This window comes from Scardinius erythrophthalmus (assembly GCF_964197995.2).
Source record: "Scardinius erythrophthalmus genome assembly, chromosome: 13".
Lineage (NCBI taxonomy): Eukaryota > Metazoa > Chordata > Actinopteri > Cypriniformes > Leuciscidae > Scardinius > Scardinius erythrophthalmus.
In genome coordinates this window covers 11,859,367-11,881,300 of record NC_138233.1, presented here as the reverse complement: position 1 = coordinate 11,881,300, position 21,934 = coordinate 11,859,367, and the positions used below count along the sequence as shown (strand labels likewise).

At 38.6% G+C, this 21,934-nt stretch overlaps 1 protein-coding gene across 6 annotated transcripts in view; it reads right to left on the bottom strand.

Annotated features, from left to right (window-relative positions):
* prom1a (prominin 1a) overlaps nt 1-21,934 on the bottom strand; it is a 68,888-nt gene that overhangs the window by 27,495 nt on the left and 19,459 nt on the right. For 3 of the 6 annotated variants that reach the window (XM_081383049.1, XM_081383050.1, XM_081383053.1), the window contains exons 2-4: nt 12,980-13,038; nt 11,811-11,837; nt 8,531-8,736 (exon numbers count right to left, since the gene is read on the bottom strand). In XM_081383049.1, the coding sequence (XP_081239175.1) occupies nt 8,531-8,736; nt 11,811-11,837; nt 12,980-13,038 (292 nt within the window). The remainder of the gene's footprint in view (nt 1-8,530; nt 8,737-11,810; nt 11,838-12,979; nt 13,039-21,934) is intronic. The other 3 variants (XM_081383054.1, XM_081383051.1, XM_081383052.1) reach the window with 1 other exon arrangement.

The following is a 21,934-nucleotide window of genomic DNA, read 5'->3' as shown; positions in this document are numbered from 1 at the left end:
CCTGTAACGGCGCACCGGCAGGGAACGACCAAACAGACTGCTCTAGCACCCTCCTCAGAGGGGGCGGGCATCCCGAGGCCACTACGTTTCCGGGTGGACCTTGAGATATGTGCTCGCCGGAGACCGCTGCGCCCTGTAACGCCAGAGGCGGCAGGGTTGGCAGAACGGTCCCCTGAGGGCACCGAAGAGAGACGGGCACCGTGAAAAGAGGTGTTAACCGCTCTGCTTCGGGGGGACTACCCTCATTTGTCCTGAGCCCTCAGACATCAGGACTTTTTCCCAGCAGCCTTCTTGGCGGTAATAACGGTCCGCAGATCCGTTTTACCCCTCGAAGACTGCTGGGTTTGAGAGCGCCCTCCGTGTCCCCGAGATTTTTGTGGGGGAGCACGGGAGGAAACGCTCTGTTTCTGAGTGGCGCGGTGCTCAGCGCTCTTTTTAGAGGAGTGAGGCTGCTCCCGCTCAGCAGCCTCATAGAAAGAACGGCGGGGGAGAAGTTTCTGAAGTGCAGCTGCCTGTTTTGAAGCTTCTTGTGACTTCGCTACAGCACTATTAACTGCGTCTCCAAATAACCCTTGCGTGGATACTGGTGCATCTAAAAGAACATGTTTTTCTTTGTCCTTTATGTCACTTAAGTTAAGCCACAGATGCCTCTCAGTGGCCACCAGGGCTGCCATAGAGCGGCCGATGGATTTAGCCGTCTCCTTGGTGGCCCTGAGAGACAAATCCGTGGCTCTACGCAGTTCAGACACCGTATCAGCACTAATACCCCCGCCCTCCTCAAAATCACCCAATAACTCAGCCTGGTAAGCCTGCATTATGGACATTGTATGTAAACACGCTGCAGCTTGACCGGCGGCGGCATAAGCTTTATGAACCAGGGAAGAAGTAACTTTTACTGGCTTGGATGGAAGTGCAGGAGCCTTCAGAGAAGATGCCGTTGCTGGAGAGAGATAGCTCGCGAGCGTCTCTTCCACCTTCGGCATCTCCCCATAACCATGCTCTTTATAATTGTGAATGGATGAATAGTGTGATGTTTGTGCAGTATACACTCGATATGACACTGGTTTCGCCCACGATCTCGACACCTCGGTGTGGAGATCGGGGAAAAACGGCAGGCTCCTGCGCTGGGGCTGCGCACGAGATGGCAGGAAGCGTTCGTCGAGCTTACTTTTCGAACGAACGTCCTGCCTATCTTCTGGCCACTCAATAGACAGTCTGTCAACAGCTCTAGTAATGACATCGAGCAGTTCCTCAAACGCATGAGACTGAGGTGGCGAATCCTCAGACTCAGCTACAATACTCACAACATCCAACTCCTCAGAGCTGGATAGTTGCAGTACTGGTACCTCTATCGGGGGGGAAGAAACCGCAGCGCGTGCTTCCACACCCTGATAAGAGGCACTGGATCTATCAGACGGATGCTGAGATAAGGCAGAGCCCGTCTCAACATCCACTGATAAATCCATCTGTGAACCCCAGGTCTGAGATCGACGCCGTGCCTCGACAGCGGCGGGACCCGAGCCCTGGGGAGCGTGGTCGGGATTGAACCGAGCCAAGCGGGATCGGAGCGTACGCAATGGAAGCGCACAGCAATGCACACAGTCACCACCCTCGAGTGCTGACTGGGCATGCTCCTCTCCCAAACAAACAACACAAAGAGTGTGTGTGTCACCTCCCGTTAAATAACGCGGGCAGGGATGGACACACACTCTAAACTGCTGCTCGCTCGCCATACTGAATATATATATATATATGATATAGACAGACAACACCAAATATACAGACAGATTTCACACAGAGCGCAACTGAAGACTCAGAAAGCTTTCGTTTTCTGTTTCGGGCCGGCTTTTATAGCTTCCTGGTACGTGACGTCACCCGCCTCTGACGTTCCGCCACACCATTGGACTGATTTTACATGTGCTTCAAGACGTCATCACGCAAAGCGTTCCCCATAGCGTCATTCTCGACGCAACGGGAGTTCCCTTGAAAGGGAACCATAGACATCATATATGTCTATGGGCAAAACGACGAACACATCTCCCTTTTTTAAGAATGACTTAAGTGCCGTTCTTTGCTCTTTTCTCAAAGAAAAAAATAACTCCAAGTCCTCCAGAGTCGCGGCAAAGCCGATTCGAAATACCGTTGTTCTCCATCAGCAGCCGTCATTCTTTGTTTTCAAGTAGCAGCAGGTAACCGTCGCAACTCTGTCGTCATATGTTAAGCCCGCCCCGCCTACTCTATACACGACGTGATTGGCCTGACCCAATTTGGGTTTTTGCAGCTAGAAGGTTTATTGAGAGTTGCTAGACCCACCTGGCTGCGAAATACATTTTGCTGCCGCTAGGGTGCGTCTAGATTTCTAGGCTAGCAATTGCATCTATTAGTATTTTTAACTTAATGGCACATGCCGTATATAAATAGTAAGACATAGTAAGAAAACATGTAATATGTTTAATATATACACTACCATTCAAAAAGGTTTGAGTCAGTAAATTTTTTTTTTTTGAAGAAGTACGTATTCAGAAGGGACACATTAAATTGATCAAAAGTGACAGTAAAGATATTTACAATGTTAATTAATTTCCATTTCAAATAAATGTTCTTCTTTTGTACTTTCTAAAAAATGTGTCACAGTTTCAACAAAAATATTCAGCAGCACAACTGTTTTCAACTTGGATAATAACAAGAAATGTTTCTTGAGCAGCAAATCAGCATATTAGAAGGATTTCTGAAGAATCATGTGACACTGAAGAATGAAGTAATGATGTATCATCATTAATAATGACAATATATGATGCAAAAAACTGATACAAAAAGTCTAGAAAACCGCCTGACAAGGTGTTACAGGAAATTAACTAAAAATACACTTAATAGATGCCTAAAGCTGTTATTTTGCCTGACCATCACACCATTGTGCTCATGACTGGGCTGACAGTGTCCCTAAGAAATGCTGTTTTTCTCTTAAAAGTAAGATGGCACTAATGATGAATTTTCTTGTCATAATTGGGTCACTTCTTTAATTATTCATCAAGCCTACATTACGCCCAATGTTTCAAAAGAAAAATGCAGAGTCCTCAGAAAGCGGCCCGAGTTCATCAAGCAATTACAATAACATTTCTAAGTTTGGAAAATATAAAGGACAAGACGGGTCAACAAAACTCCTAAGACAAACACTATTCGTATTCATAACCTACACCCCTGGAGATGTTTCAAACTCAAGAACATTTCCATAATCTCTCTGTGAGAGTCCTCTTAGGATGATCACATAACATTTGATTGATTTTCAGTTAAACTTCCCACAAAGAGACTGGTTGGCGCCTGTCTTACTCTTAAACAAGATTGACCCTGAAGAGAGCAGTGTGTAAAGTAAAGTGTAAAGTAGCCCCAGTTATGGCTTGATAAGAATCATGAAGGTTGAAATCCCGGGAGGTTTTTGCATGAGGAGACATGCCCATCTCCAGGCAGCCAGACATGTGCTATGGAATCTTTAATAAAGAGCCAGCCAGCTGAATCCATAAAGCAGAGGCACATCAAACACTCTATTCAGAGTGCCGTTGCTATCCTGGAGTTCCCGCTATTGTGCGATCCTGCTGTATTTCTTTCTGTAGTGTACAATATGCTTTTGGGAACATGGCGAATTTAGGACAGGGAGATTAACTGCAAGCTCAAAAGTATCCATGCTGAGGTCTTTGATTAAACTTATGAGCTTTTGAATTTGCTCTTGATGATTTAAGGTCCTTGCACACAGAGTCCAAAATTTTCGCACGTTAAAAAATAAATACAATCTCACGTTGTGTCAATCACGTTTACACACTGCCTCCGAAACTTTTGTCCGTCATAAAACAAAAAAATTTAGGATTGGGTCAGATTTGCTGTGTTTTTCACATCCATAGCAAGCATTTTGAGAGGTATTTTGACAATTCAGAGCTACCGAATGACAAAAAAAAAACAAAAAACAGATGTCTACTACATACATAGTTAGCTGCCTTTTAAGTGGCACCTCATACATGACCAATTTGTAAGGTTTGCACAATTAGAGACATAACTGATTTCAATAGAGCAGGGGTCGGGAACCTTTTTTGACCAAAGAGCCATTTTTTTCATTTTTGGATAATGCATTTTTCCAAAAGAGCCACAGTAGGAAAAAAAATTGCCTATATATATATATATATATATATATATATATATATTAAAGTTAATATTAAAGACGTGCTTTTTTCAATAAAAAATTCAACCGTAGTAATTATTATTAATATTATTTAATTATTAATATTATTAACAAATATTCAGCAAACAATAAATAAGTTGGAATATGGAATTAATTCTGCAGGGATTTCACTGTGAGGTTGAGTACCAAGTGATGAGCATATACCATTTTGTGTGCGTGTGAGAGAGAATGAATGCACACAGTACTATCTGCTGTGTTTACGTGAATACTCGACTTAGCATTTTGATATATTTCTGTGTTTATTTGGCCGTTTAGGCGCGCAACCGAAGACAAAGGCTGCTTGTCCGTGTTGCGCTCGGAGCGCGCGCACAGTATCCTGTCAGTTCTCTTTCGCGACTTATCGCGCTTTTAATATTTCTTTTCAATATAAAGCACATCCTGTTCTTTTCTTTCTCATTCATTCATGTTTTGTTTTTAATAACTTTAAACAGAATCGTCAACTGAAATCTGCGCGGATTATCAAAAATACGACACATTTATAGGACATAAAGGGTCTCTGCGGCAAAAGTGAAAGTAGCCTACCAGCGGGTGAAATGTCTCTATGCGCAGCAAAGCACCCGTTTCAATAAAATGTTATATTAAAGTTTATAAAGTCTACTTTTACATTTTTGCTGCTGTTCTAGAATGGTTTTCGCCAGCTTGAATCCCAGTGCAGGAGCTGTAGGTTACCACAGAAACGTAAGCGGTTAGTTGATTGCTGTGGTGACCAGTGCCGGCCCGTGGGGTTGTGGGGCCCTAGGCAAGATCATGAAAATTGGCCCCACTGGAGTAAAAAACTCTCATAACAATTTTATGAAGGAAGAGATAGCACATGATACGACAATTTCAATATTTAAGTTTGTAAATGTGTATTAAGTGTAGCATTCAAAAATGAAAAAAATATTTACATGAAACTCAAATAAATGAAATAAAATGTATGAATTGTACATAAATTAATATATATATATATATATATATATATATATATATATATTAAAAAAATTAGGCTATAGATGGCTCAATATATAAGTTTATAAAAGTGTAACATTCAACGTACATATGAAAAAACACTAAGAAACTAAGAGATTTTTAGCATAGCCCTAGCCTAGTACATAAAAGACAGACAGCACACATAAAAAATAAAGCATATAAAATAAAGCATAAATTAAAGGTATTTTTGTAAATGCAGTAGTAATTATGCATAATGACTAGAAATGTAGTAGGCTACTACATTTTAACTTTTTACTGATGATCGCAATAATAAAAATGTTTTGTATTATTTAGAAATGTTTAAATATTAATTTGGAAAGAGGGAGAAACCTGTTTTTAGCGGGAAGGGAGAATGGATGGGGTGGGTTAGGACTGCATGATAATAATGGAACTGATAATCACAATTATTTTGCTCAAAATTATAATAGTGATTATTAATGACCATTATTCTCAGTTGAGAAATTGCAGAAAAAGAGACAGTTAATATAAATTAATTGCATAAATAGCCTATCAAAAGGGGTAAAACGGCCATTTTGAGGTCTGAGATGGTCCACCTTAATTTAAAAAAACTACGATAACTTCATCAGAGGATTAAAATCTATACAAAATTCATGGGTAGATAATTCTTAACACGCTGAATGTGGCCCAATTTTTCCATGTCTGTCTGTCTGCGACTGCGATCATGGGCATTGTTACATTTATTAGTAAAACTAATAATACAGCAATAAATAACGCACTATTTATAGAAGTCAGAAGAACACACCTTTACTTTGAGCTTGTCTTTATTCCTCAACCATTCTCCTCTTCCTTTTTTCAGCTCCAGAAAGATGGCGTTTGGATGCCATTTCTACCACAGTTTAACATATTATTATTTCAATTTACTAAAAATAGCATTGCTGTATGACTACGACTCTGACGAGACTTCGTGACGTTATGACAGACAAGAGGCAATCCAAATATGTGAAGTCGATATTACCATAGAGATTATAATATTTGGTATTTCATTTTTGACATCACATTTTCTGTCATGCAAAATGCCTCATATAGGCCTAAGAAATTAAGCATTACTAAAGGGTAAGAGCACCACAAAAAAAAAAAAGTCTCTTGTTTCTAAAACGTGAGCATTTTGGAGAGAAGTGTGGTGGAATCCGTATGTGTGAATACTGTGATAATTACGGTACTCGAGGTCTCCCACTATATTTCGGGCGGTATTATGCAAATTAGCATGTGACGAGCTACTATGTATATTTCTTATGTTTTCGTATTTTATTCGTTCTATTGTTATGTATTTATTATCTTTTTCGGACATTTGTCATGTTTGAACTATACAGAGCTATCCTTTTTATGTATGTTGTAGGTCTGGGTAATTTATTAGATACTCACCGTCTCTGTGAACTGTATCATGATTAGTCAGGTCCATGCAATGTCGGGCAAATTTGATTGTTAAACGTGAGATGCACGCACCTGAGTGAATTTTCAAAATAATCATTAACGATTAATAAAATATAATATTTGTTAGATGCAGGGGCCCCCTAGGCAAGGCGGGGCCCTAGGCGACCGCCTATGTCGCCTAATGGACGGGCCGGCTCTGGTGGTGACTCGTGACACTCGCGAACAGCACTGAACACGCACTTTTGCCGGTACAACTTTAATATTATTATTATCATAAACTTTTCATTAACTTCAGTAGGCTGTACTACAACAAGGGAATTGTAATTGGTTGCTTTTTCTGCAGAGAGCCGATCTCTGTTGATGTGTTTTAATTGTTTTTCATCGATGGTTTGTTGGTAAAGGGTTAGAGACCTCGCGAGCCACATGATTTTTGCCAAAGAGCCAGATGTGGCTCGCGAGCCATAGGTTCCCGACCTCTGCAATAGAGCTTGATGTTAGCATGTTGCTAGGGCTGGGCGATTTTGCCTAAAAAATTTTTTTTCGATTTTTAAAGAAAAATTCGAGTTTCGATTCGATTTTCGATTTTTTTTTCCAATAAACTTAAAAAATGACTGCAGACATCAGATATTGTGTGAAAAGTGCAACTTTATTGCTATGACTGTCCTCAAGAGTTAAAATGCGTAGAATCCCAAAACAAAAAGTAAATGAGGCTCTGTCATTCAACAATTTCAAGCTTTAACCACTGATCTAGAATGACATTATATAGATCAGTGGCTTTAACCCAGGTTTAAGCAAAAGTGCAACAACTTCACAGTAGCTTAAATTTTCTGTTCAAGAAATCAGATAATTACAAATTTTGTAACATATAACATTACAATTAAAAAAATAAACTCTTCTCAGTATAGTGTGAACTGTGAATATAAAAAATGAAACATGCATGTGGCAGACATAGCCTGCTCAAAGAGTGAACAAATGTAAACTTTTATCTATAACAACAAAACACCTCGCTTTTCGACAGAATAAATTGGCAGCATGTCTGTGGCAATATAAAACGTGATCGCCTCTGTAATCGCTTTCCATCGCGCTCCGTTCTTATAAGGCACACAGTTTGTAAAGCTCTCAGGAAGTGTTATTTGCTTTTAGCAGGTGTGTTAGAGGAGCCGTTTTCGCTACGGAGCCGGCTGCACTTCTCCCATTCTTCGCGATATTTATTCCTCAGGTGCCATGTTGTTTTGATTGTGTTACGCGCTTCTTTTAGTATCTATGGTTACGCGGGGCGGGGGCCGGCTGGCTCATATCGCGCTATGGTAACGCACAAGGACGAAACGCGGAAAAGTCCGAAAAAACTATTGTGGCAAAAAAACTCGAGTTTGCAAAATAAAAATCGTTTTACACTACAAAATCGATAAATCGATTAAATCGATTTTTTGCCCAGCCCTACATGTTGCTAAATTAAGAACATGACACTCTAAACATCACATGAATACACAGCACAAACAAATATTTGGTAAACTATTACATTTTTTAATTTGTTTTAATAAAATCATTTATTTAAAAAAATTGGCAACACTTTATTTTAAGGTGGTGCAGTTACACGTTGCTGTAATAATATAGTTACACTATAGTAATAACAGTAAATTACATATAATTACAAGTAACTAACTCTAAATCAAACCCTAACCGTAACTCTACATGTAGTTAATTAATAATACTCAGTACTTATTTGAGTAAGATATATGTGATGATTTGAATACGAATCTGCTCAAAAGAAGGCATCTTGGTAGACAGACCTTTTGGAACCTCCTTTGCCTTTTTGTGCATATGATACCTTAAAATACTGCCTATGTAGGCATCACACTAGGTTTTGAAACGGAAACTTACCGTGTTAAAGGTTACGCATGCAAGCGCACCTGCGCATTCAGACAAACGCAAAAAACTTACGTGATAATGAAGGTGGTTGTGAGTAACAGTGTGGTCAGCAGTCCTCTAAGGCAGTCTGCGTTCTTCCGCTGTCTCTGGTGCATCTCTCCTCCGCAGTTATCACAGCATCGGCACAAACAAAAGAGAAGCCCCACCAGCGGCAGCAGCACGGTGAACAGCAGGCCCAGTGCCGCACACACCACAAAGCCAATCTCATAATAAATCACCTGCACACAACACAAAGTTACACAGATTAGAATGTTCAATAAATACAAACAAATTGAGTTATCATTTGAGAATTGAGATAGTTTCCTCAATGCAGTATAAGCCTGATCCACAACGAATTTCAGGAAAATAAATCTCAGTTAAGTCTTGATTTGCATTAAGTTATATAGGTTTAAATGTTCAGATTAGTTCGTCCACTACTAAAAGGAAGGAAAGAGTGTCGTGTGTGTATGTTTTAGAACTATAATTACACTAAATGAGTACTTCATATAGAGACATAATATAATGTTATTATATTATTATTATTATGTTAAACTGTTTTTTAAAAGGAATATAAAGATACATCTAACAAGATACAAAATATTTTCACGGTTCATCATTTAAAAAAAAGGCAATGAGACAAGCAAAACATTTGCTAGAGGAAGCTTTTTTCTAAGTGAAGCAAATATCCTTGTCTCAAAAGCCTTCCAAGGAAACGGCATTTTAAATGAGGGGAATTAAACCATGCAAAATTTCCATACTGTATGTAACATGATGGAATAATGTTAAACATTTTATCCATACGCTGCCATTGAATCCGTTTGCACGTCCCGAGGCATTATGGACACTTCTGAATGAGCAGGGCTCTCCTCAGGCTAGTCTGCGGATAAGCTTAATCCGCTGAATAAACCAGAGGCTTTGTCTGTCACCAATAACCCTCGCTTCTCCTCAAGGGTAGAGCCTTTCCATATTTAAAATTCTCTAAAAGTGGTTTTAAAAGCTCATTTCCCCTCATGCCTATGTGGGTAAGAACTGAAAGTGTCGGTGGAAATTACACAAAAGCTTAGCCGCTAGACTATCAAGGGGGACTTCACACATATAGCATAACACCAGGGCATGAGTTTATTGAGCGTTCTGACCCTCTGCTGAGCTTCTCTAGTATCAGCATATTCACGCTTCAGACCGGCTCATCTATGGATGACATCCTCCCTGTTAGCGCAGCCGCACACCTCGCTGGGTCATAGCTGAGCGAAAAACGGCAGACAGCAGATGAGGACATTTCTGTATATCTGTGATTATCTTACCAATTACAGAGATGAAAGAGACATTTAATACCTGTGATTTTAATATAGGATGGCCAAGAAAAAAGTTCAATGAATTCAATTCAGTTATATAGTTCAATTATTCCCAATTTTAAAACTGTATTAAAAGTGTGTAATGTTGATTTCGAGCTGAGGTGTAGCAGTTAGCGCATAGATATTTAGTACTTGTGATCCCAGCCTGTGTTCCTCTGTCTTGAGTGAGGACTTTTGTGTTATTTCCTGTCTTGTGCCATGTGTTGTAGTTCTCCCCAGGTGTGGCTTGTTAGTTCCCTTGGTTAACCTTGTGTGTTCCCATGACAATTAGCCACTCCCCCTTGTTATCTTGTTAACTTTGTTTTTCCTTTGTGTATACAGTATACTGGGGTAGTGTTTCTCTTGTTCCTTGTCTAGCGTTGCCAATATACGGTTGTATGGTGTGCGTTTGTTGTAGTTTCTTATTCATGTGCCTGCTGGATTTATCTTGTTCCTTGTCTAGAGTTATTTCAGTTGTCCTGTTTCAATAAATGTTTACTGCACTTGGATCCAATGCCTTTTGTCTGCAGCAGCCACGTTACAGATATATTGAATTCAGCTTGCAGCATCTTAGAAGAAAAATGTTTTAATATGCTGCTTTTTTATAGATTAGGAGTCTTTATCATAAATAATGGAGGCATCAGGGCTCGATAGTGCGAGCATTTGCGACTAAACAGAGGTGTTAGCAAACTTTCAAATGTATTTAGGAACATGTGTGCGAATGAAAAAAGTCCCTGCAGGTTCTTAAATGAAATTCAAACATAAAAAAAGCCTGATTATAACCTGAAAACTGATTATATTAAGAGGTCTTTAATTTGGGGATTATGAACTATTGTTTTTTCCAGTTTTTTTTTTAGCACACTAAACAATATCTGCCATTTAATTCAACGTAAACACTTCCTGTCAAAAGAAGGAAAGACTAAAAAATATATATTTAACTTGTATTAAATATAAAATAACACATTAAATGTTAAATATATTTGCACATTTCACACATAAATAATTACATAATTATTAAATACAGTTTAAAGTAGAAATATTCAAAATCTAGTGTGCTTTTTGTATAAATTAAATATTTTTGTTTGCAAATCATTTGCTATCCATTAAATGGAATATTAAACAGCTCTAATTTGTTTATCTTTAATTTGGGTGTCACAATTCCTCTTTCTCTAACTTTCTGTCTCCTTTCTATTGCACCTGTACTTTAAATAACATTATACCATGGTCTGGGTGAATACTCGATTCTGATTGGCTGCAGGGTGTCCATTAAAAAGTGATAGAGGACACCTAGTAAATAAACCGTCAGGCGTAACCAGGGAAACCAAGTTATTGTTTGTAAAAACTTTAGATTTCGATTGTAAAACTAATTAAACTATAAACTAATGTTTTAAAAATGTGTTATTTGGCAAGTGACCATGGTATAAGCGGGTTAATGCCCTTCGAGGCGTCCATTTTCAGGTATTAATGGACTTCGGCGGAGGCAACCGTCCGACGCACACGCCTCACCGTCGTCCATTAATACCTGACAATGGACACCTCGTCGGGCATTAACCCTTACTTAAAAACATATATGCCAGATTCCAGAAAATATTAGTTCTGCTTTTGTTCATAAATACCTGGAGTGACATTGACAACGAAACTGTTGTCATGTCACCATCAATGTCCCAATGTGTAGTGTGCCAGAGCCCTTACTGTCCTTACCAGTGCCAGAATATGTGTATGCGATATACTGATTCAGGAACTAGGAAACTAGGGAGCTGATTTAGACTATGTCTATTGCAATTTTTTAATCTACCTAATGTTGCGTTATGGATGACACAACCACAATTAAAATTAGACCATAATGTTACACTGAAACAAACTTGTGAACAGCATGAGTAAAGGGCTGGGTTCTGTAAGGGTTAGGAGGAACTAAGGGATGAGGGTGGTCAGACTTGGGTCCGGTTTGGCCCTTGACACGACTAGCAGGACACACACATTACCTGTAGCGTCAGAACAATGTTTTCTGGCTGGGAGGTGCCAGATGATGAGGCATGCAGAACAGCAAAAAAAAGAAAAAAAAAAAATACAGAACAGATGGTAAGCCAAATCAAATAAACAGTCAAACAAAAAGGCAAATAAAATCACTTAAGAACTAGGAAGAACACTTGTCATCTATAATGGGAACCAGACCCATTTTGACAGTCCCAGGGATTGAGTGAATCATGGATTTGGCCGACTGTCACATCCATATCCAGCTTTCCATATTCTTAAGTGTTACAAGAGCAAAACAGAGCAAAACTGAAAAGTGAAGCGTGATTATAGGTTAATTGGCTGATGTTTGACAATTTTGAGATAATCGTTCTTCAGCCTTATAAAATGTCACTAAATACTTTGTAAAGACATGCTGATTTAAATTAAGGCCAAATTAATCATACATTTTAAGTGATTACCCTTGAATAAAATGTGAATAAAATTAATAAAAACCATTCATTCACATTCTTCAGTGTCACAGTGTCAATTTTTTTTCGAACAATGTAAAAGCTTTTAATGTAATTTTAAATCAATTTAATGTGTCCTTGCTGAATATAAGTGTGAACAAATGTTTTTACTTTTAAATGATAGCCATTATAATATGTAATAAATATAATATAATATAATATAATATAATATAATATAATATAATATAATATAATATAATATAATATAATATAATATAATATGGGCTGTTTGCTGAGAAATAAATGTGGTAAATTGAAGCACTTTGAGCACTATAATCGGGCTGTTTCTCCGGGATCACATTTCCTCTCAACAACACAGGAAATGTTGGCGAAACTGATTCATTAAGTTTTGCCCCATATGTTTGTTTGTTCCCAAGAGTAGGATGCTGAAACTTCAAAGCAAGAGCTGTTGTTTAATTAAACTCATTTTCGTTATTAAAAAGCAACAAATAGTTTCTTCCTCTATTTACTACAGGCTATAATGCCAAAAGCAATTAACAGCTCTTCCAGAATAAGAGCATAACAGGGCAAAGCTCGCTCCGTGGCTTTCATACTCAATTAAGATATTGTTTCATAATAGATGCATCGAGACAATGTCCCCACAACTTAACTTCGGTGGCGGAGCACGTAATGGCATGGAGGTTCAGGTAGGCACAGTCACATGCACTTACCTTCTGGTACTCGGATTGTATGGCTCCGAATTTATCCTTCGCCACTCTGATGACGAGATCTGCAATGACAGGGGAAAACAAAGTCAGCATGCTTCGGCCTCTTTCAGTGCCACCACGTCAGAACAGGTTACGTAATGTTATTCAGCATCCAGATAAAAAAAAAAAAAAAACACCAACAACGAGCCTACTGTGGATGAGCGTAGTAACCCTTCAGTACCGTTTCATCGAGTGCTTAGCCCCCAGCTGCCCCCAGTGCCACACTCTTGAGAGAAAATATTAGTTGTCTTCATACAAACAGACATCACAAAATTTCCTCCGGGAGCATCTGAGTTTTGTATGACTGTGCTGATAAAATTTGCATTATAATGCATTAAACTTTTAGATTACAAGCAAAAGCAATGACAAATCATATTCAAATTACAGTGAAAAAACAGTGCTCTGTAACATTAAAATGTATGTGCAATCTGTGCAATGTATCCACAAACAGAGACAAAGTTCAGGGGGAGGTGACAGACCACTCGTAAAAAACAAATGAATGGGAGAAATCTTAACACATAGTAGGTCAACTGTAAAAAACAACATTTTTCAGATTTAGTTTTTTTCTCCATTTCAGTAGACAGGAGATGTAGTAGTAGATCCTAAAGGTTCAGGTTTTCCATTCCCATTGCACCATAGTCTAATAACCACCAGCATACAACATACAAATCACCTGGATACAGCATCACATACAAAAGAAGCAATGATGGCAAACATCCCAAAACACTGAAGGAACAGCCTCCAGTCCCACAGCTGTATGTAGACAATCATCAGCACAGAGAGGGAAAATGTCTTTAACACGCCATTACAAATTAGATAGCAGAATATCAACAATGCATTGTGATGTAATATTTTAACGATACAGTAACTAAATTGGCCTTAGAAAAATGTTTGTCTTTGTAAAGTGTCATCAAAATGGAATAATTTGTAGTGCCTCTACTTATTTTACAGACACTCCTCTCAAACAACATGTCATATAGAGAGCATTTCTTCTCACCATCCAATCAATTCCCAGTGGAGAAAATTAAATCTCATCCAAAAAAATGTTCTCATTAAAAGTCCTGTTTCAATCGGAAATGCCACATTTGTAGTGGAACACATTTCTGTTCAAATTGAGTCTAAGCCTCATAGCATTAAAGTGGGTTGAAAACATAAGAAATGAGTGAGAGACAGAGAGGTACATCCTCCACTTGGTGCATTGCAGGGATTTTCAGTCTGCTACGAAGAGTAGCAAAGAGTCAATAAAGTATTACTAAAGCTATTTTTGAAATGCTCAGGGCTCTGAACAAAACAAATATGTTTTTTAATAATCTTCAATGTACCTGTACAGCCACCCTTAAAGTGACAACTTGACAAGTCTTTTTTTGTTGTTGTTGTTGCAATAATATGGGTCTAATTGCCTTCATGCATTTTCTGTAAAACTTTAGAATACAGCTCCGTCATTAATGAACAACTACACAGGAACAAACGAGCAACACAATATTAACACTCCAGAAGCTAAGATTAACTAACAAGAAACTGATTAATGAATTAGTAAATAGTAGTGCATAGTCGAATGTGGTAGTTCAGCTAATCAGTAACTACTATTTTTCATTCCTCCCAGATGACTACTAAGATCTACTATATACAGGTTCATAATTAATATGAATAATGCATAATGTATAGTTAATTTTAAAGTGAAGGTAATGACAGCCCACTAGTAATGTTAGTAGTTCTACTGATTAGCTAACCTTATTCAACTAAGCACTGTTACTTACTAATTTATCAATCAGAGTTTCTTTATAGTTAATAGTAGTAACTATAATGTTAATAGTGTGCAACTCATTTGTTCCTTTGTAGTTATTCATTAATAACGGAACAGTATTCTAAAGTGTTACTGCATTCTCTACAGAGACCTCCAATGATTCCGGAAGGCCTACTCATCTTCAAAGTCAGACAGAAGCAGTAACGTTTAGGGGATCATAGCATGTGGCCATGAAAAAAACATCACCCGTCACTACATTAGCCAGTCTAGCTATATTTTGCCGGTCCCTATAAGTCCCTGGTTAATTAGCATGACCTTAATTCAAGGAAAGAAATCTTCTTTAAAATCCCTTGGTACATGATTGCCTTACTTTTGCATCATACCCAACAATGAGGAATTAATTATACAGGAAGGAATGACTTCCTCAAAGAAATTTCAAACTCCTTAATAAGTGGCTCCCAGTCATCATGGCAAACTTCTTTTTTACCTTGAAATAACCCTTGAAATAGCTTGATTAGCAGTTTTTTTTTATATATTTCAGACTGAAACCTTTACTCCTTGTGTAGCAAGCTTATATCTCAATGTTGTTCTGTTGGTATACCTTGGTTTGGCTTGTAGCTATTTTATCATGTGATCGATGTAACCTCATGACTTCTTATAGCCTATTAAGATGGCGCCTGCACTGAGTATTGTTTATTAGACATTAGAGGCCCTATCTTGCACCCAGCGCGCAATTGACTTTGTACACCGACGCATGTATCATTCCTATTTTGCACCCGCGCAAAGCGCGCTTTTCCCTCCACAGAAGCACGTCGCTAAACTAGGGAATGAACTTGCGCTCCCTGGGCGGTTCAGCGAAAAAAAGGAGGTGTGTTCCGGCGCAAACGTTCCTTCATGCTATTTTGCAGGTTTAGAAAACAATTGCGCCACTAACCAGGAAAAAATAGTTTAAAGTCAGTGGCGCGTTGCGCATGTTATTCATATGCTATTTTAAGGGCGCATGCTTGGCCATAATCAATGTAGCGTGTGCACAACGCGCATACACTTTGATTCTCTCATCTACACAGAAGCAGCAGTTTTCATTTTTGCAAATCATACATTATTACGATAGATAGATAGATAGATAGATAGATAGATAGATAGATAGACAATTTATTATAAAAGCATACATCTAGCTTTCACATTTACCCAAATTATCATACGCCTTTTTAACCGAAGTTAATATGGGTGGGTTTCTCCATCCCCAACCTCCCTGACGAGAGCGTTGCTCTCCTCGGCTGTGAACCGCTCCTGGCGCGCGTCTGGCAAATCCGCCGTTATAATAGGAATCCGCTTTAGAACAAACGCGCCTGCTCTTAAAGGAGAACTTGGTAGCTTTTTTAACTTAATAAAACTGTCTAGAAATCATTTGGATGGTTAAACAACCTGTTCTGGTGATATTGGTGACTTTCCCCGCTCCCCCCAGCGTTCCCAGGCGGAAAACCAACCTTGCAACTTGTTCACTACCGTCCCGGCAAGATAGAAATTGGAAGTCTCGTGAGAAGCGAAAGCGAGAAAACGAGAACGAGCGCGAAACACAAATCGCTTTACGGCAATTCGACATAAACACACACGCATGTATGATGTATTACCAGATTACCCACCTCGATAGACAAAGCTCCACGCGATACAGTTGGCTTGCTCCGATCAAAACAAACGCACATGAGCAGCGGTAGAGAAGGGGAGGAGGCCGCCGCAAGTGAGTTTTTTACGACTGTGTTGTGAAATATACGCCCCACCACAGCTGTAGGGGGAGCTCGTGGGGAAAACATGCGACAACAAAAGGGAAAATCAGCGAAGAAGTGACTAGAGTTCGCTAGAGTTGCCGAGTTCTCCTTTAAAGGGAATGTGAGATGACGCTCTGATTGGTTTATTTCACGTTACGCCCAAACCACACCTATGAATAATGAAGCTGCTTCAGACCAACCCATTTTAGATTTGCGCCTGGCGCAAGAGTCATTTATCCCGCCGGTAAAATAGCAACAGCGCCAAGACCCGCCCACAAAGTTACTTGCGCTTTGCGCTTTGACACTTGCGTTTCAGATCGTTAAAATAGGGCCCTAGGTGTGTTCTTTTGTCGCTGCTCAGACCGATCATTGCGCATTTTTGTCTTAAATATAGAATAGAAGAATAGAATGAGGCATTTATATAGCGCTTTCATATGTACTACTGTACACCCAAAGCGCTTTACAATCATATCAGGGGTCTCTCCTCAACCACCACCAGTGTGCAGCATCCACAAATATCATATGGTAAGTAGGCTATGTGCTACAATATTTTATGTTGGTCAAGCATTTCATCAAAATTTACCAAGAAAAAATCATTTTCATTTCATAATATTACCACGCAGACAGAGAATGAGAGAGTTCAGTGGTCTGTGGCCAGATTGGATTGTGGGTAAGGAATCAGTGGGGCATGGTCCTCCAGCTGTCTCTTCCAGAAAACTACAATTCTCAGCAAAAGGAGTGGACAAAAAGGATGAAGACTGCTGAGAGGAAAAAAAGAAGATCAGTGTAGAGAGGTGGAACAGAAGGAGTGTAGAGGAGAGAGATTAGAAAAGAGAGGCGAGAGGTTGAAGCATGTCTCTTCTTATCCTTTACCGATCGATCGGGCTGTCACATACTGTACACATACCTACACACAAAACGCAGAAATATACAGAAGCCTATACTTTATCATCCAGCCACTATCTGAAAACACCCTACAATCTCTTGCATTTCCAAATGCTATCGACCAAGCCAGCTGACTTCTTAGGGTGCGTGCACAGACAGCGATTTGCAGTGACAAAGCAACTGGAAGTCATTTGTTTTCAATGAGAGAAGGCGATTTGAGGTGACATGACTGGCAGACACTGATGTGGATATGACAAGGTTAAGCAGAGTTCAACTTTATGTGATGCACCGACTACAAATGCATTTAAACGTTTATAAATTCATCTTGTCATGTGCTTTAATGTAATTGTAGCCACCTAAATAGCTACTTCTTAATGGCAACTTTTTACTTTACTTTACTTCACTGTCTACCCTCCATCAATCCCACCCGCAGCAGCACTCAGTCGGTGTCCAGAAACTTCAAAAAGGCTGAACAAACTGTGCTGGCAGTTTCTCAGGCCTCAGGTCTATTTCTCATGGTCCTCTGTGAGTACATCTTCTCGTTCCTCTCTCTCTCTGACCTGGTTTGATTGGCTGTGTTTCCATTCATCTCGCAGGAAGTAAACAGACTATATAGAGCTCAGCGGTAAACAAAAGAGGGGCCAGAGGTGCTGAGTGACTCAAAATACCAGCGCACAGACACACACCTCAGTGGACGCTTTATTTGTATGGGGTTACTTGTGGTTTCCTGAGGTGATGACATACGCCTGGTATCTTTTGATAAATATGTACACTCCCATTCAAACGTTTGTGTTCAGTATTCAGCAAGTGACAGTAAAGGCATTTACAATGTTCCAAAAGTTTCCACAAAAAACACAATGGTTTTTAACGTTATAAACAATGAGAAATGTTTCTTGAGCACAAAATCGGATGATTTTTGAAGGATCATGTGACGTCATTGAAAAATTAAATGGGTACATATTATGACAGAATTTCTATGACCCTGTCCGTCAAAATGACAGACAATGAGAAAGTCTAACGTTGCTCTGAATGTAGTTTTGTTACTTACAGAATATCATGTGGTAGAGAATGAACATCTGAGCATGTCTTTGCATGTACATGACTGTTTGTTCACCTATTGGTATGCAATGTATGCCACAGTCCTCTTGTGACACAAATCCCTGCACATCATCATCACGTTTAATAAGCCATAATCAAGATGTTTGCTTCACACTAATAGCTCCCTTACTCTTTCTCTCTGTTAAGCTTATTTAGACTCTTTAGCAAGGAGTTGTTTGTAGCAGTGGTTCTCTTTTTTTTTTGTCACACTCCCCATTAAATCTGGAAAAACAGTTGCCAGGACTTTTTATCAGTTGGCCTGCATTGTTATTCTGATGTTTTTCTGTAAAAAAACAAACAAACTTACATTTATTGATTAAAAAAAATAATAATTTTGAATGAAATATATATTTTATTGATTTAATTTTAAAAAGGGCTTTAAAATGTATAAAAAACATATATAGGAGAATGGCCTATAATATATAAAAAATATATAATAATAAATGTAATTATTTTTGTCAGTGGAACACAAAAGCAGATGGAAAGGGTATAATTGTTATTATAAATATCAAGCTAAAAGTAAACATAAACTTGACCTAAAAGTACATATGTGGTTTGTACTTATTTTGAGTATTCTGAAGCCATTCGACAGCTCTGTGTCAGGAAAAGAAATACTTTTTTGAGGCTTTATAAACATAAGAGCAACAGTGAGCGCACTATAGAGAAATAAGGAGGACAACGCAGCACATTTGAATTTAAGGAAGTGCCTCCCACACTTTGAGAACCACTTAATTATAGATTAATTTTTGTCCTGGACAAAAATAAAAAAAGTGTATTAATTCTAATCTTGTAACGGCACGCATCACATTCTTTCATCAGGGCAAACTTCTCTTTGATTCAGCCATTTTGTATCCATCCTCCACGGCACTCGTTCCTTCCTCCTCTCATCCTCCCAGCAGGACGCACACTCACACGACTTTGCTTTTGAGACGTTTCTCTGCTAGTGCAGAAGAGAGAAAGAGATTTCCTCAGAAGTACGCTACTCTTTTTTTAAAAGTTAAAAACCCCACCATATCTTCATAAATATTTCATCATGAAATCTCCTCAAGGTGGCTGTGGAGATAAGCAGCCTTGAATACATTTGTAAGCCACATCACCTCACATTATCATGGCACGCCAGAGACGTGAAACTCTAAGGGCTTTTACATCTCTTCTGTTACACCTAAGACTAATATCTGTCAAGAGAAAGAAAGTGATTACAAATGCCCTTTCAGGGCACAAGTCTTCTGAAATGTGCCAAGCAATAGCTGAGATGACAATCTTGTGCCAAGAACGTACTGTAAATTTTATATGCTAGTTCTGCTAATGTTTAAATTATTATCTAGCTGAAAGCAGACACTAAATATGAATTAAACTCTCTTACTCGAAGACTGCATTTGAAAAACAAAAACAAAACAGCAATTAGCAATCACTTTCAATTGAATTTAATTGAGAGGTCAGGGGGACATAATATCCGCTGGCAGCTATTATATAGGCAACATGTAAAGTTATGTAAAATATATGTAAAAAAGGTGGCAAATAAAGTTAAATTCAATTTGCAGAAAGTTAGGCCATTTCTTGACACCAAAGCTGCCAAGTTGTTCTTACATACAATGATTTTTTTCACATATTAAGTATTGGTCATTAACTACTCTTAAAAGCATTGAATCTCTAAGAAAGCCATAAAAACTTTTGTCATTTCACCATTGCAATATTTTAGAGAGACAATTTCAAACGTTTCAAGTATGCTTGTTTGCTATATAAGTGTTACATAATCTTGCCCCCCCTCCGCTGCATGGCTTTTTCCAAAGACTTGAAAGTGGAGGTAGTATACAGTCCTCTGTAAAAGGGGACTGTGTGATACCATTTAGATGCACCACTTTTGGACAAAACGTATTGTCAATAATAGGCGGTAAACTCAGGAATAGCTTGCCCCTCCCAATAAGAGAGTGTCCTACATTCAACACCTTTAAAACTCACTTAAAACAGTAGCTACTAGAAAACCAGAGATGTACTCACTTAACTGTCACACATTTATCACCCATACACTTTCACTGTTAAATTAAATGCAGTATAGATGTGGATGAACAATGTCTTTGTCATCATGTATTTTTGTTTTGTTTTGTTAATGTATACAATATTGTTTTGTTATAGTGAATGAATGCTGTATGATTGTTGGCTGTCTTTATGCTAGTCTTATGTTACCGGCCTAGGGACTGCAGATCAGAAGTAGTTATTTTTACTAATTCTGGCATATTTACTGTATGTATTTTTGTACAACAATGTTCATGAATATGCATGGTATATATATTTTTATATTTCATATATTTTAGGTTTCAGAAGGGTAACTATCTTAAATCAACTATCTAAAAACTTCATCTATCTTAAATCTCAAAAACTACTGGCCAAGAAGACATCAATAACATGTCAAGTCATGCTGAAATCTCAATAATAGAGTTAAATTAAAAAACACTCTCTTTAAGCATACTGCACTAGGTTTGTCATTGCATGTCACATGACTGATCATGACGCAGCAAGTTTAAAAAAAAAAAACACTAATATTTCATCATTTCATTCTTTTCCTCACATAAAGCTATCATATGACTTATATCTATATTGTTAACGTACAAATCGTATTGACCACTTTTATGATACTATTAAGAAAATAACATGGTGTGGGAATAACATAACAGACTAAATGATTTTCTGTTATGTGTATGTATGAATACTAATACATGTTTTACATTTATTCCTTATTCCTGTGAACAGTTGTGCTGCTTTGATTAATAGAAAGTTAAAAAGGGTTGCCATTGAAACGCATAAATTCGAGTCACAAACCGCTCCAAGTGTAATGTCACAAGTTTCCATCTCTTCCAAATTACAGTAGTTATGGCGTGAACACAGCAAAAGCTTGTTGTTTCGGTTGCAGTGCTTGTTGACTAATGTCTGTCTAACTCTGCATAGCATGAAACGTGCTGCTGAACGTGCTGTATGATGTCTGCGCGAGGGTAAGTAAAAACATACGTTGACAGGCAGGTAGGATATCCTTTCATAGCCCTTGGAACGCGGTCTATGATTGGACAAACATTTTATGATCCTACGCCTTCCAAAGACGATATAAATACATATAAATACATTTAGACCACTTAACTTAGGCCCTGTCCCAAATGGCACCCTAAGCACCCGCGTTCTTTCTATCAGTATGCACTTTCGTGACGTAACGCCACTTAGACTGTCGGGAAAATGTCTGCTGTGGAGCTCGCTTCAGTGCGGGCTCGGCAAAAGTGCGCATCGAAGGCACATATTAACCGCAAAGGGGACCTAAAATGTCAAATGGAACAACCTACGGTATCAAGGACTTAACGGACACGCGCACTCGGCAGCCATTGTAAGTCCACAAGACCGAAAGAGCATTTGAAGTGTGCCATTTGGGTAAGGGCCTTAGTG